Genomic DNA, 15,198 nt, shown 5'->3' on the forward strand with positions numbered 1-15,198 from the left:
CAAGGAGGCCCATGAGCCTTGGAGAGCAGCTGTGACCAGCAGCGGGGGTGGGGCGGGGAGAAGAGGAGCAGGCACAGCCCCGTCTGAGGCCAGCATTTCTCATGCTGGTCCCCAGACCACTGCATGGAACCACCTGGGAGAGATATGTGCAGACCCGCAGGGGGCCCAGCAATCGGAATGTGTATCTTAACCAGCTTCCAAGATGATTGCTTCACACACTGCAAATTTGGGAACCCCTCTCTCCTCCCAGCTATGGAGTGTGCCGTGACGGTCCAAGTCAGCGAGCCTAGTCCAGGTAGGTCCAGGGTGCCAAGGACAATTCACAGCCACAGGAAATTAACCCCAAACCTTATCTGCCTATCATACTTCTAAGAAACAAAAACAAAAAACCATGGGGCGTATGCAGGGGTGAGGAGTAACAACTCACACAGCACAGACACTGACCCGTTTCAGCAGATGTCCAATGGGTCAGAATAGACACTGACCAATCAGAACAGCCAAAGAGGGCCCAGCTAGCCGCACGGAGGCCCTGGATGTCAGCCAGATGAGGCCCTGCGCCCTGGAGAGAGGTCACGCTGGAGAGGGGCCACTGCGGGGTATGGAAAGCTCGCCGGTAGGGCTCTGGGCCCCCTCCCAGTCCTAACCACACTTGCTCCCCTCTGATCTGTTTTATCTGCTGAGTTCCCACAAGCCCCGGCATTTGAAAACAGGATCGCCTTACTTTAAAAACACTAGTAGTGAAAAGCATTGATCTACGAGCGCTTCTCAACACGGGCTTTACCAGCCTTGAGAGCAGGATGACTCTTGGTCACGCAGGGCTGGGCTGGACAGTGCAAGAACTTAGCATCCCTGGCCCCTGCCCACTAAATGCCAGTAGCAGCCCAGTCGTCCTGATGACCAAACCGAGCGGAGAAGCATTCTAGCTCAACTCTCCTCACTTTATGGGTGAAGCAGTTCAGATCTGAGAAGCCAAGCAACTAACCCAGGGCCACAGCAGCTGAGTGAAGTGGAGAATAGGAGAGCCAAAAGGTGTGGGCAGGACGGAAGTGGGCACAGAGAGCCTCATGTGGGCACCCATACCCTGAACCGCCAGCTGGAAGGACTAGGACCAGGTAGGCCCTTCTGTGGCCTGATGGTCAGCAGGAGCACAGAAAAGCCACTCTGGAGCCAGGCAAAGAGGCAGTGACCACCAGCAAGCGCCCAGCAGTTCCCAGGCCGATGCCCCAGCTCCCTCCCAGCAGAGGACAATTGCTCCATTGGCCACAGTTGGGGAGAGGACATTCAGTGGCTGCCCTGCCGGCTCCTCCCCACCCGCACCCTCTCCTTAATGAGGGCTTTGTTTGCCCAGGGTTCACCCAACAGCTGGCCGCCCCCCCCCCACCACCACCACTCCTGCCCTGGGTTTCCCCTCCACAGTCCTGCCCTCGAGGACCTCCTTGGGGATTCCCGACTTCCTCCAGTGCCCTCGGAGCACAAAGGCCCCTGAGGCCTCTCTGACCTACCATTCCCCTTGCTGGGTCACTTCCCCCACCCAGCCTCTGGTTTTTAGATTAATCAAAGATGCATGGACTGCCAATTGACTTCTGTTCAACATGAGAGATGGAGTTCCATCCTGAGAGGTCCTGAGAGCATGTAATTCCAGCCAAAAGCAAAGAAATCTGCTGTTTTATTTACGAGCAAATGAACCATTCCATGTTGATTTGGGGAAACATGGAGAACAGTTTATGAATCTTTAGTAGGGCCTTCCCAGACCCTGGGTGGTCAGGAACCGCCAGAAGAGAGAATAGCTTCCAGCTGAAACATTTTATAAATCTGGGGTCCCCGGGGCCCACAGAGTCACAGCTGGTGAAGACAGGGGGGCCGTGCACTGGCTGCCTCCTGCGCTTGCACAGACGCTCTGAACACTTAAACCAGAGCAGTTTTAACCATCTTCAGGTACTTCTCATTTAATCTTACCAACAAATCTGCCAAAGAAAATCTCTGGTTTGCAGGTGGGGAAACTGAGGTACAGGGAGTTATGTCCTAGCCGAGTTCCCACAGCCCATAAGGGGTAGAGGCAAAATCCTAATAACAGGTGCCTGTGACTCTGTGTCCAGTGCTCATCCTCCTTTCCACAAAGAGGCACCTGTCCACTCCCCCCTACCAGGAAGTCACTCCAGTTGTGACTAAGCTATTCGTGTGTCTGTTCGTGAGCTGGCTGTCCCTCTAGGCCTTAAGCTCCCTGAGGGCAGCAGCCCCGGCAACCAGGGTCAAACTTGCTGCCACCTGTTACTTGAGTGTCTGCTCTGGCCCTAGGGTCCTCCTCCCCTGCAAGGAAGTTTGGGTCAGTGCTCAACAGGATGGAACTTCCCAAGGCCACTTCTCGAATGCAGGCAGGAATCCACAGCCACAGAGGGAAGTCCTGGGGTCAAGTCCGGGCTCTGCTTCTTGGCTGTGTGACTCCGGGCAAGTTACTGAACCTCTCTGGGTCTCAGAGTTCTCATATTAAATGGCGATAATAATGTGTCCCTCACAGGGCTATTGGGATAATTAAATGAGATAACGTATGGGAAAGCATAGAGCATAATGCCAGGCACCTAGGATGACAAGTGTTCAAGACAGGAGGGGGAAGGAGGGGGAAGGAGGGAGGAAGGGAAGTCAACATGAGCTTAGGGGACTTGTCCATCAAACCCAGACCCTCAGCAACATGACATACCATTCAACTTACTCCATGCCAGCTCTCCTCACAGTCACCCTATAATCCTCCTGATCTTCCCTGGGCCTCCCAAGAATTCCAAACGAGCCCAGAAAAGGTTAACGGAAGCTGGCTCCAGCCTGAGCCCATGTGGCTCCAAAGACTCCTTTCTTCTGCCACTTCCTTCCACCAAGCGTTCATCTGTCCATTCAGCCGTTCATTCATGCAACATCTATTGAACACCAACTATGTGACTGATGGTGTGCTAGGAGCAAGAGAAACCGAGAGGAACAAGATAAGGTCTTGCCTTTGCCGAACTCTCAGTCGACTGGGAAGCCAGACACTGAGAAAACCAACCCAGTGATACGCTGACCAGCGCGACGAGGCCTGCAAAGGGCGGTTCGGGGTTCCACAAGAGTGCCCAGTGAGGAGGACTGGCCCTCCCAGAGCCTTGGCAGAACTCTATGCTAAGAGCAATCAGAGCAACTGAGGGTCTGGAGCTGAAGGGGGAGGTTGTCAGGGTAGCAATTTGAAAGGATCGCTTTGCTCCTGCAGAGTGGAAAACAAGGAGACTGGAGGGCAGCCCAGAGTGGTGAGGAAGGACAGGGGTGAGGAGGGAGAGCACAGGTGGATTTAGGAGAAATTTAGGCACGAGGAGCCACAGAATTTGATGACAGTCTCTAAAGACCATTGTCACGCCAGTGTTCAAAAGCATTAACTAACAATTATAGAGATAGCTCTTCCTGTGTATACCATTCTAAACAATTTTTAAATGAACTCTAAACCTCTCCATAATCCTCTAAGGAAGTATTGTTATTACCTTCATTTTACAGATGAAGAAACTGAAGCACAGAGAGGTTAGATAACTTGTCCAAGGTCAAACCAGCATTACTGACATTAGAATCCAGTCTCGCTCCAGAGTTCATGCTCTGAACCAAAACCTTTGGCTGCCTCTCTGATGTGCTTCTGGCCAGGGCTGCCCACTAGCCATAGCCTTGAGGGGCCAGATGTGCTGGGGCCCCAGAGAGAAGAGAAGAGCGTAACTCAGCCTTCTCTCCATCCCCAGCCCTATCCCGAGAGTACTCCCCATCCCCCCGTCTTTCACATTTCACATGGCATGCTGAGAGCTAGCCCAAGCCCCAGGCCCAAGATGAGCCTGGCCTCTGCTTGTATTCCTGAACCACGCGAGATCCAGGAACCCCGGAAAGCCTGCCGGTGTCCAGGCTTACAAAAGGGAGGCCATTTAATTCAGTGACAGTGAGCCCAGCTCCAGCTCCTCTATAACCAGGACCCCACTGCCAGCAGAGCGCCCAGAGATCCTGAGCAGGCCTTCCTGAACTGCTGCCTGAGCACCGGCTGCGTAGTGGGGGCCTCTGGGGCAGTGTTGACTTTGCAATGGACAAAGCTAAAATGCTGGAAAGTAAAACAGTGCTGTAGGTGTGGTAGGAAGAGCACTGGACTGAGAGTCAGGAAGGCCAAGCTCTAGCTTCCTCTTATAGACAATGGTGGGGGATGGGGAGATGCTGCGGGACAATAGGAACGGGTCCCTGCTCACACCAAGGGTTCTCTTAATTACTCAGACCACTCATTGTGGTCTTTTGGCTGAGTGCTCTGCAGCAGCTGCTGTGAAGACGGCAGGAAAGCGAGGCAGGGGGCAGGGACACTGAGATCGTAAATGGCAGATAAATTCCAGGAGACTCTGAAATAAGGACAAGATTCTATCTCACCACTACAGGCATCCCAGCCCTCCTGGGAGGCAGGCAAGCCTGTGCTGGCAGGACCTCCTCACAGCTGGGGACAGAAGAGGTCCCACCTCAGGTCAAGGACAAAGTCAGTTTCACCTCCATTGTCATCCCAACTCCCTTCATTTTCATGATCTCATTTGATCCTGGAGATAGCCCCAAGGAGAATGCAAGGCAGAGAGAGTCCTTCCCATTTCACAGATGAGGAAACTGAGACTCAGGGTAGGGGAGGGACTTGCCATTAAGTTGAAAACTCAGAACTCAGATCCTCTGAATCAAAGCGTGGTGCACTCCCCACTAATGCACACTGCCTCTCCCGGGGGCCTCATAAAGAGGCAGGAACAGGGCAGGTCTCCTGGCTCACGGCTCTGGCATAGTGCTGATCATAGAGCTATGTCAGGCACTCTGCCAGGTGCTTCTCTCATCTCTTATCTCTAAGTCTTCACTATCACCAAGTAAATAGATGTTATTAACCCCATTTTACAGATGCAGAAACTAAGGTTCAAAGACCAGTAGACATATGTCCAAGGACACATAGCTGGGAAGTGGTCAGAATTCACCACCAGTCAGTCTGGCTCAAAGCCCAGACTCTTGGGGCCGGCCCCAGGGCCAAGTGGTTAAAGTTCCACATGCTCTGCTTCGGTGGCCTGGGTTCACAGGTTTAGATCCCGGGCACCAACCTATCACACTCATCAGCTATGCTGTGGAGGCATCCCACATACAAAATAGAGGAAGACTGGAACAGATGTGAGCTCAGGGACAATCTTCCTCAAGCAAAAAAAGAGGAAGATTGGCAAAGGATGTTAGCTCAGGGACAATCTTCCTCAAGCAAAAAAAGAGGAAGATTGGCAAAGGATGTTAGCTCAGGGTGAATCTTCCTCTCACACACAGAAAAAAACATATTCTTCCCACTACACTACATTGCCTTTGTGTGTTCATGTTCTCCATGTGGCCCAGGACTGACACTCTTTCACGTGTATGCCTGGCCCATTGCAGGTCCTATTAAATGTTAGTTCATGGAATTATTATTCCCAAGACTAAAGCATTAAAAGGAACAAAGAAAGCTATTTCATACAGATAGAAATCATGGTCAAACTGGAACAAACAAGAATCATGAAACTTAATGCTCCTAACAACATAGCTTCAAACTATATAAAACAAAACTGATTCAAAAGGAAAAATTAGCAAATACAATCAAAGTAGATTTTATACACCTCTATCAGAAAGGAACAGAAAAAGTAAATCAGTAATTCTTAAACTTTTTGGTCTCAGGACCCCTTTACACTCTTAAAAATGATTGAAGTTTTAGATTAAATTAAAGAGCTTTTGTCTATGAGTTTATACCTATCAATATTTACCATGTTTAAAATTAAAACTGAGGAAAATTTCAATTTATTTATTAACTTATTTAAGATGACAATAATAAACCCATTATATGTTAACATAAACTTTTGTGAAAAATAATTATATTTTACAAAACCAAAAAGAAATTAGTGAGAAGAGTGGCACTGTTTTACATTTTTGCAAATCTCTCTCATGTCTGGCTTAACAGAACACAGTCAGACTCTCACATCTCCTTCTGCATTCAATCTGTTGTTACATGTTGTTTTGGCTGAAGTATATGAAGAAAATTTGGCCCCACACAGAAGTGTAGTTGGAAAAGAGACTATTGTAATAGCTTTTTCAGATACTGCGGATATTCTTCTTTGATACTACCAAAAATTGACATGTGACAGTTCCTTAAATGTTGGTTGTAATATAGAATCTGGATCCATATCAATAAACTTTTCTTACCTGTTACCTTAAAATCTATTGGTCTATCTTGTACATACTTCGAGGGGATCTCCATATTATGTGCAATTTTGACCTTGTAGACCTGGGGACTCTCAGGGGAACCCTGACTACACTTAGAGAACCATTAAAGTAGACAATAAAAAAAAAGAAAAATATAGAATATGATACCATCATTAACAAGTTTGATCTAAGAGGTATCTACGTAGAACTTTGCTCACCACAAATCATGAATACACATTCTTTTGAACAAATGGTACCTTCCATCAGCTGGGGAAAATGTGCGCCTGGACAGACTGTAGAAGCTCCAAAATGGACAGATGCCCAGCATGCCAGGTGTTCCAGTCAGCTGCCTGGGCCCTAGAAGAGCCTCATCAGGAAAGGGTACCACATCAGAGTGCAGCCTCCTCCCTTCTCGGCCGCAGAGCCAGCCTAACCAACTGGCCTGGCCTCAGAGGGCAAGTTTCCCTGAATGACCGCCCCAGAGGGCAGCTCCCATCTGGCCTCCATTCCCGTGAAGGGCTTCCATTCATCAGGGGTCCCGTGTCAAGGAGCCTCAGGGGTCCCCAAGACAGAGTTATCAGGTAAAGACTGACCATCCTCTTCTTCCAGGAGGCTTCCAGCCTGGCCCCTCTGCCCTTCAGAGCCCCTGGAGCTGCCAGGTACAGACTCCCAGGCTCTCAGACCGTGTGCATTTCTTACACAACCAGCAGAAAGAACAATGCCTCGCTCTGTCCAGGCCAGGCACTGGGCTGCCAAGAATAGCACAGGCAACCAGCTGCCCAGGGAGCCAGCACCTTGCACAACCACCTGGGGAGCTCCATCTCCCCACCAGTGCCCAAGGCCACACCTTCCTTGGAGCCCAGAAGCCCTGCCAAGCTCGGAGGGGAGGGGAGAGGTAAGCCGGAGTGCAGGGAGCAGGACTGCTGCTCAGAGTCCCAAAGCAGAGCCAGGGCCAAGGTGTCTGAGGGAGCTTTCAGAACATACACCACATTTTTACCCTAAAGTCACTCATCCCTTGGAAATCTAAAATTCCTAGGTGTCTATTACCTGCTAGCACTATGCATGGGGCTTTGTTCCCATGCATCGTTTTGTTTGCCCCTCACAAAACCTGCTGAGGAGGTTCCATTTTACAAAGAAGGAAATGGAGGGTCAGAATGGCTAAGGACTTGCCCAAGCTCACTCAGAGAGCATGCACTTGGATTTGAACCTGACTCTGTCCACAGAGTCCAGCCTCTTGCACCTGGACTACACTATGCTGCCTGGTCCTGCAGGGACCCGGTCTTCACCTTCTGAAAGGTCATCCTCAGAACCTCTTCATACTGGGGGTTGGGATAGGGAGAACGGGGGCTTGTTTTACCCAGATCCAACCAGGTCATCCTGAACCTCAAAAGACATCCCACCCCACCCACAGGCTCTGTCTGCTGAACTTTCTCCTGCTCCTCTGCCTTGCCTTGTGTCTTTCTCTCACCAGATCAGATAAAGCAGGGCCTATGTCTTTTGCATTTCTGTATCCCATCTGCGGTGTGTGCACCACACTTCAAGCCTTGCACATAGTAGGTGCTTCATGTGTGTCTGTTGTATATAAGAGGAATGGTTCCTCACCTCTCTCCACTACCACTGCAAGGACAGGTCCGTGAGAAGACAGAACCCTTGGAAACATTCAGGAGGATGGGGATGGGGGTTATAAGGGCAAGAGTGTAGGAGGCAAGTGCCCCAGCACTCCTGCCCTCTAGCAGAGCCAGGCCCCAGAACACCACAAGCCCTCCTACCAGACACCTCCCAGGATACCCTCCCCACCAAAGGCTGGAAGGTCAGGCCAGGCTCTCAAGAAAGAGCCTCCACCCCAAGCCTCTGGTCCAAAGCTCCTCCAACAGGAAAGCCAAGGAAGGCATGGCCCAGCCAGGAGAAAAAGACCCCAGACATGAGCTTCCTGCAAGTTGCCTCCTCTTTGATGCCTCCCTGGATAGCCTCCTCAATTCCTTCCTCCTCCTGGCTCCTAGAAGAGGTACCCTCTTCTGCATAGCATTTCTAACCCTGGGTTGGAATTTATCTTAGGGCAGAGCGATCAAGCCCTGGCCTTTGGAGCCCAATACCTGGATTTGAATCCTGGCTCCTTCACCTATTAGCTATGTGACCAAGGGACAATCACTTCACCTCTCTGAGCCTGCATAACCATGAAGCCTGCAGACTCAGAATCCAGACCTCCTGGTTGTATCTGGGCTCTGACTCTGGAACTAGACTACCTGGGTGCAAGTCCTGGCACCAATTCTTACTTAACCTCTCTTTGCCTGAGTACCTTTATCTGTGAAGTGGGGACAATAACAGTACCTACCCAACTTAGAGCATTCCTGCGAGAATTAAATGAGGTAATTCATGCAGTGGGCTTAGAACAGACTTGGCACACAGTAGGGATTAGCTATCGTTAGAAATAGTAGTTGATAAGGTCGTAAAGTTCTGTGCAGTAACTTTGGCACACAGTAAAAGCTCATTACATGGTAGTTATGATCATCTTCGCCTCCACTAAGCTGTGATGTTGCTGGAGGTGGGGTCTGGGTCATACCCATCTCTGGTTCCCCAGCAGCCAGCATGGTGCCTGGCACCAAGCAGGAGCTCAGTAAACGCCTGAGGACCGAGGGGTGAAGAACTGCCCGCCTGGACCAGGAGAGTGTGGGCAGCCAGGAGCCTCCTGCCGGGAGAAGGGAGAACCGAGGTGTCAGGGAAGAGAAAACAGCGCGGAGGGGGAAAGGCGAGACGGAAAGATAAGCAAGTGAAGTGAGTGAGAAAAGGAACAGGAGAGGCTGTGGCGGAGAGAGATAAGGAGGAGGGATGGAGAAGGAGAGGGGCAAGAAAAATGCCTAGGGAGGTGAGGGAGCCCCGGGGAGAGGCGCGAGGCGAGACCGGGGCGGTGGCCGGGAAGCCAGGGAGTGGGAGAGGGGCTCGAGAGCCGGTGCTGGGCGGGACGCGCGGGAGCCGGGCGGGAGGGGCTGAGGGGGCTCCACCCTACCTCCCTGCCATGGGGCGGGGGCCAGGCGGCCAGAGATTGGTTGGGGCGCGCGCGGCGAAACCAGGGCTGGAGCCCCGAGGTGGGAGGCGCCAGGATCACTCGGTGCGCCGGCGAGCGGAGGGAGCGAAAGCCGCCATCCAGTTGAGCGACTTCAGCCTCGGCGACTGTTGCAGGGCAGCGTCGGGGCGGCGGGCGGGCGCGGGCCGGGGCACCTGGGGGCGCCGCGCACCAAGCGTCGGGGGCCCGCTCAGCCATGCGGGCGGCGGCGGGGGTCGCACGGGCGGCTGCGCTGGCGCTGCTGCTGGGAGCGCTGCACCCGGCGCCGGCGCGCGGCGAGGAGTACGACTACTACGGCTGGCAGGCCGAGCCGCTGCACGGGCGCTCCTACTCCAAGCCGCCACAATGCCTCGACATCCCCGCCGACCTGCCGCTCTGCCACACCGTGGGCTACAAGCGCATGCGGCTGCCCAACCTGCTGGAGCACGAGAGCCTGGCCGAGGTGAAGCAGCAGGCGAGCAGCTGGCTGCCGCTGCTGGCCAAGCGCTGCCACTCGGACACGCAGGTCTTCCTCTGCTCGCTCTTCGCGCCCGTCTGCCTCGACCGGCCCATCTACCCGTGCCGCTCGCTGTGCGAGGCCGTGCGCGCTGGCTGCGCGCCGCTCATGGAGGCCTACGGCTTCCCCTGGCCCGAGATGCTGCACTGCCACAAGTTCCCCCTGGACAACGACCTCTGCATCGCTGTGCAGTTCGGGCACCTGCCCGCCACCGCGCCTCCAGGTAGCGCCGCCGCCGCCGCCATCCCTGCGCGCTCCGAAGGCCCTGGGTGCCCGCGAGCTGGGCCCCGGACGGATGCCGCTCCCCCAACCCCTTAGCACAGTTCTGCGAGCCCCGCTGCGTGTCCCGGGAACTGTCCCCCCAAGTCTTCCCACCTCCCCACAGACTGCCGGATTAGTGCCTCCCTTCGGCTCTGGACATCCCCACTGGTTCTCCCCAATTCCCACTCCGTTCCTGAAAACCCCCTGGCATCCCTTGCTGCGCCCCACCTTCCCAAGCCGCTGGAATCCCTGGGGTGACCCCAATGCTGTCCCCCCATCCTGGGGCGTCCCGATAAATGCCTCATCGCCTCGCTCTGCCCAAGAACGCCCAGGGTGGATAAACAATGCCTTTCACCTCCGCCACAGCCCTGGACCCCAAGACACCAAGACAGGCAGCACCCCCACTCCGTGCTGGGATCTTGGGAGCCGGGAGTGCCCAGGGAAAAGATATGGAGAAAGACCAGGGCCAAGTGCACTCCTGGGCTATGGTCCCCTCTGCCCATTTTCTGCGCCTGGGAACCCTCAATTCTCCCACCCCCTTTCTGAATCCCTCAGGCTGGGAAACCTTTGGGTAAAGTTCAGTGCAGGAGGAGGAGCAGATGCCCAGGCACAAGGAGCCCTTAGGTGAGCGGCTTAACTTTGAGCCTCAGTTTCCCCATCTGTAATATAGGAAGCAATCCCAGGTTCCCCAAACCTATGAGATCCTAAGTGCCACTCCCACCCTCCACCCAGTTCTGTTGCCCCTAATTCCTCCCTGGTCTCAGCCTCCCCTTCACTGAGTGCTCCCCTCACCCTTCCCCCACTGTCTGCCTAACTCCTGAGCAGAGTAGGCCCTGGCCGGGCCCCAGACAGGAGGATAAACGGTGGTCCGGAGCAGGAAAGCTTTGCTAAGGAGCCCCTGACGCAAGGCCTCCCCCAAGGGGCAGCACTGCTCCCCTTTTTCCCTATCTGACCCAGCCCCCAAAAGGCAACTGGACCCCACCATACCCCACCCACCCACTCCGGGCTAACCTCACCGGAGCCGTCCACAGTCCCAGGGCCTACACAACCATGTCCTCCTGAGAGTCACGGTTGGATGGGGGTCCTGTGACAGGGGAGTGTTGAGAGGAGGGAAACCCCTCTGTTCTCAGGCTGGAAATGGGACTGAGAAGCAGCAGGGGGAGAGCCAGCACAGTCCCCGCAGGGATCTCCGCCTGGCTCCTTTGCTGGTTTTCTCGGAGCCCAGACGTTACCAGCCTGGAAGGCAAGGAAATCCCAGGCTCGGACCCCAGCCCCGCCCTTGCACTCCCGCCCTTTGGGCCCCCCTTTGCCCATGATGGGGTGCCCACCTAGGAGAGCAGAGGCCAGGTGCTGTGTGGTGGCCTAACGACCAGAGGCAGCCTGAAGTGTTTGTGGGGCCAACAGATAGAACATTTCATATAAAAATTGAGAGTTTCGGCTTCCCTTGAAAAATCGGAAATTCTGGCAATGCGAAGTTGCCCACTTTACAGAGGGTGTTCCTCAGTTTACCACAGTCCCTGCCCTGCCAGTGTCACTCGCTTACCCACCTGCTTGGACCCTGTGCTCCTAGAAAGACCCCGCAAACACACCCACCCCAGCACTAGGCTGGGAGTCACAAATCCTGAGCTCTAAGCTCAGTTCTCACCAGCTTTGCAGACTAGGGAACCACTCAGGGCCTCAGTTTCCTTTTCTTTAAAATAGGAATAATAATACCTGCTTCGTAGGCTGAGGATTGAGACAGAATTTAGAAGAAGACAGTGCACGTCACGGTTACAGCTGCCAGGGCTGTGGGGCACTCATGCCCACCTGGGCAATTCTGTCCCCGCGCAACCTTGGCTCTTCTGAACCTCACAGCCACTCAGTGAGCAGGTGGTCTTACCATTACCATCATCCCGTTTCCTCATGAGGAAGTGGAGGCTCGGCACCGGGAGGGGGCTCTTCAGTGGGGGAGCCTACACCCTAAGTGGCTCTTGGGACTCGGATCCCCTCACCAGCCTCCCTGCACCCCACCCCTGCTTCCTTCCTCAGTGACCAAGATCTGCGCCCAGTGTGAGATGGAGCACAGCGCTGATGGCCTCATGGAGCAGATGTGCTCCAGCGACTTCGGTGAGTGTGGAGCCCACACAGCCACTGCCCCAGTGTCACCCCCAGGCCCTCCTCCTCCACACACACACACACATGTGCCCACACCCATCACAGTGAGTCCTAACAGTTTTTGCATCGTGGACCCCTTTTAGAATCTGATAACCATGAACCCCTTCCCCAGAGAAATGCACCTATTTCAGCAGATCGTCTCAGGGGCTTCAGCAGCCCTCAAGGCCACGATCCATGGGCCTCAGAAACCAGCCCTGGCCAGGGCTCCCGTGGCCCTCCCTTGGTGCTGTGCACAGGGGGGGCTCCAGGGTTGGATTCTCTTTGGGGGAGGCAGACTTAGCCTGGAGATGGACAGGGGCAGCCGAGGGGAGAGGTGGGCTTCAGGAGGAAGTGCAGCCCCCTCGTCCCTGGGCACCTCTGGCCAGGCGAGCTGCGGTCCCCTGTCCCACAGCCTCCTCCAGGAGCCTTCCCATTCCCGGGCAGCTGAGCCGAGTCTAGTCAGGACCTGGCTCCTTGTGGACCACACCGCCCAGCGTGCAATCTTTGCCATGTTGGCTCCTGTTTTGTGCCTTAGCCTCTTGGCCTAGAAAAAAGAGATAGCAATGAAATCCTTATGTCAGCAGGTCTTTGATGTCATTAGTCTGTTTGGAAAGAGAATACAACTACTGCAAGGTGTGTGTGTCCGAGAGAGAGAGAGAGGAGGTGGGGGGCGGGGGGGGCGGGGAGAGAAAGAAAGAAAGAGATTGTACAACACTTTCCTTCCCTGGGTGGACAGCTGCTCTCTGACTTCTCCCTGGCTGCTCAGAGATGGGGGCCCAGAGGCCTGAAGAAGGAAGCAACTCACCTAAGTGACCGCCCCCAAGCTCAGGACTTCCAGTCCCCAACTGCATTAGGCTCTCTGTGGCCACCTCGGAGTGCCCTGGATGGTCACTCTCTGACTACTCTCCGGCCTTCAACCACCTTCCCCACTGCTCCCCCCACACTCACACTCCTACACACACCACAAACATACTCTAATACACAAAAACAGACAGCAGCACACATACACACTCCCACCCACACTACAGTCTCACACAGATTATGTGGCGTGTTTGCAAGAGCTGGCTGTGTGCAGCACTTCCCAACCCTGCGCCCAGTGATGTGGTGGGTCACGGGGGGTATTTACTCTATGAAAACCAGCACATGCTACAGAGCAGAACCCCTCCCCAGAGCCGGCTGTCACACATTTACCAGCTCCAACCATACACATACAAACAACCAGAAATCCATTTGGAAGCATCCCCAGAGACCATGAAGTCCAGCTGCCCTCCATCACAAGGACCCCCCTCCACCTGGTCGGCTCCACCACCAATATTTCCCTCCCCAGGAAGCCCAACACCCCACTCCACTCCCCATCGAGCTGTCCACCCTGCACTTGGTGTCAGGGAAAGGCACGGGTTCTGGAGTCAGCCAGACCTCGGTTCAATCCAGGCTCTAGAATTCGGGCAGGTCACAACCTCTCAAACCTCACTTTCCTGGTACCTCGAGGATGAAAGGTGATAATGTCTGTGAAAGTCCAGCACATGATAGGAGCTTCCTATATATTAAATGTATGCGTATAAGCTCCACCGTCCCAAGCCCCAGGCTTGGAGCTTCAGGCATGAGCACCAACTGTGGGGCCACCAGCATCCTGGGCAAACCTGACCATTCTCACACTGTCCCTCTGTCCACTCCCCCCTGAACAGTGGTAAAAATGCGCATCAAGGAGATCAAGATAGAGAATGGGGAACGGAAGCTGATCGGAGCCCAGAAGAAGAAGAAGCTGCTCAAGCCGGGCCCCCTGAAGCGCAAGGACACCAAGAGGCTGGTGCTGCACATGAAGAACGGCGCCAGCTGCCCCTGCCCGCAGCTGGACAGCCTGGCCGGCAGCTTCCTGGTCATGGGCCGCAAAGTGGACGGACAGCTGCTGCTCATGGCTGTCTACCGCTGGGACAAGAAGAATAAGGAGATGAAGTTTGCAGTCAAATTCATGTTCTCCTACCCCTGCTCCCTCTACTACCCCTTCTTCTACGGGGCAGCTGAACCCCACTGAAGGGCACTCCTCCCTGCCCCAACCAGCCAACGATGCCTTGTCCTCTGTCCCGCCTCTGGGGCACACTCTCTCCTCCTGCCCACCTGGCCTCGCCCCTACCCCGAGGCTGACCCAGCTCCTGCCCAGTGGTGGTTTCATGCAGAGTTGGTACCAGCACAGGCCCTAAGGGATAGGCGTGGAGCCCGGGCTGTCCTTGACCAAGGGGTCCCTGGGAGCTTCCTCTCTTAGGAGCAGGGCTTTCTCATTCGGAGGGAAACCCCAGGGTCTCAGAAAGTAGGCAGAGGGCGGAGAGAGCAAGGGAAGGGTGGAGGCACTCTGAGCAGCCTGAGGTGGCTTCCAAATTGGTGTCAACTCCCCCCTCTTGGTGGTGGGGCCTCGCCTTGGAGAGAGAGGTCTTGATATTAGGCTGAGCTACCTGGGAAACAGTTCTCTGTTCCATTGCCCCTTCACGTGTCGTCATCATAGCCCCCCAGAGGAAAAGCCCTAGGGTCACAGTGCCCTCCAGCCACCTCTCCCCACCTTCTCCATCTCTGCCGGTTTCGTCTCATCCCCAGAGAGAAGCCCAGCCCAGACCCCTCCCATAGGCTTGCTTCTCGGGGTTCATTCCTCAGCCTCCGCATGTCCCTTTTCCCCTGACAAGTAAATTATTGCTACTGCTGCAAGGCCATAGATACCAGACTGATGCAGGCAGGGTTTGCGTTTGTTTTTGTTTTTTTAAGTTTGTAATTAAATCAAAGAAAACAACAGTTGGTTTTAACCAGGTGATTTCTTTTTCAGCTGGTTCCCCAGAGGTGGGGAGAGGGAGGTACAGAAGGGACTTTTAGAAAGAGCCCTTTGTCATAACCCACGACCCGTCCACAGACATACTTGGAATGCCTAAGGAGAGCCATGCCTGTGTGTTTTTGTAGGATCCCCCAAGAGCACATAGCAAGGGTCACCCTCCTCATCTCAACCACTAAGTGAGGGATGGAGATGGACCGTCCTTTTGTCCCTGAGGAGAGACAG

At 54.4% G+C, this 15,198-nt stretch overlaps 1 protein-coding gene across 1 annotated transcript; it reads left to right on the top strand.

Annotated features, from left to right (window-relative positions):
* Positions 1-9,282: 9,282 nt before the first annotated feature.
* Positions 9,283-14,939, top strand: SFRP5 (secreted frizzled related protein 5). The gene is made up of 3 exons (XM_023641378.2): positions 9,283-9,990; positions 12,057-12,134; positions 13,847-14,939. Exons 1-3 carry the CDS (start codon positions 9,468-9,470, stop codon positions 14,191-14,193), a joined length of 948 nt encoding a protein of 315 aa, XP_023497146.1. The 5' UTR covers positions 9,283-9,467; the 3' UTR covers positions 14,194-14,939.
* Positions 14,940-15,198: the final 259 nt, after the last annotated feature.

The sequence above is a fragment of the Equus caballus genome, chromosome 1 (assembly GCF_041296265.1).
Source record: "Equus caballus isolate H_3958 breed thoroughbred chromosome 1, TB-T2T, whole genome shotgun sequence".
Classification (NCBI taxonomy): Eukaryota; Metazoa; Chordata; class Mammalia; order Perissodactyla; family Equidae; genus Equus; species Equus caballus.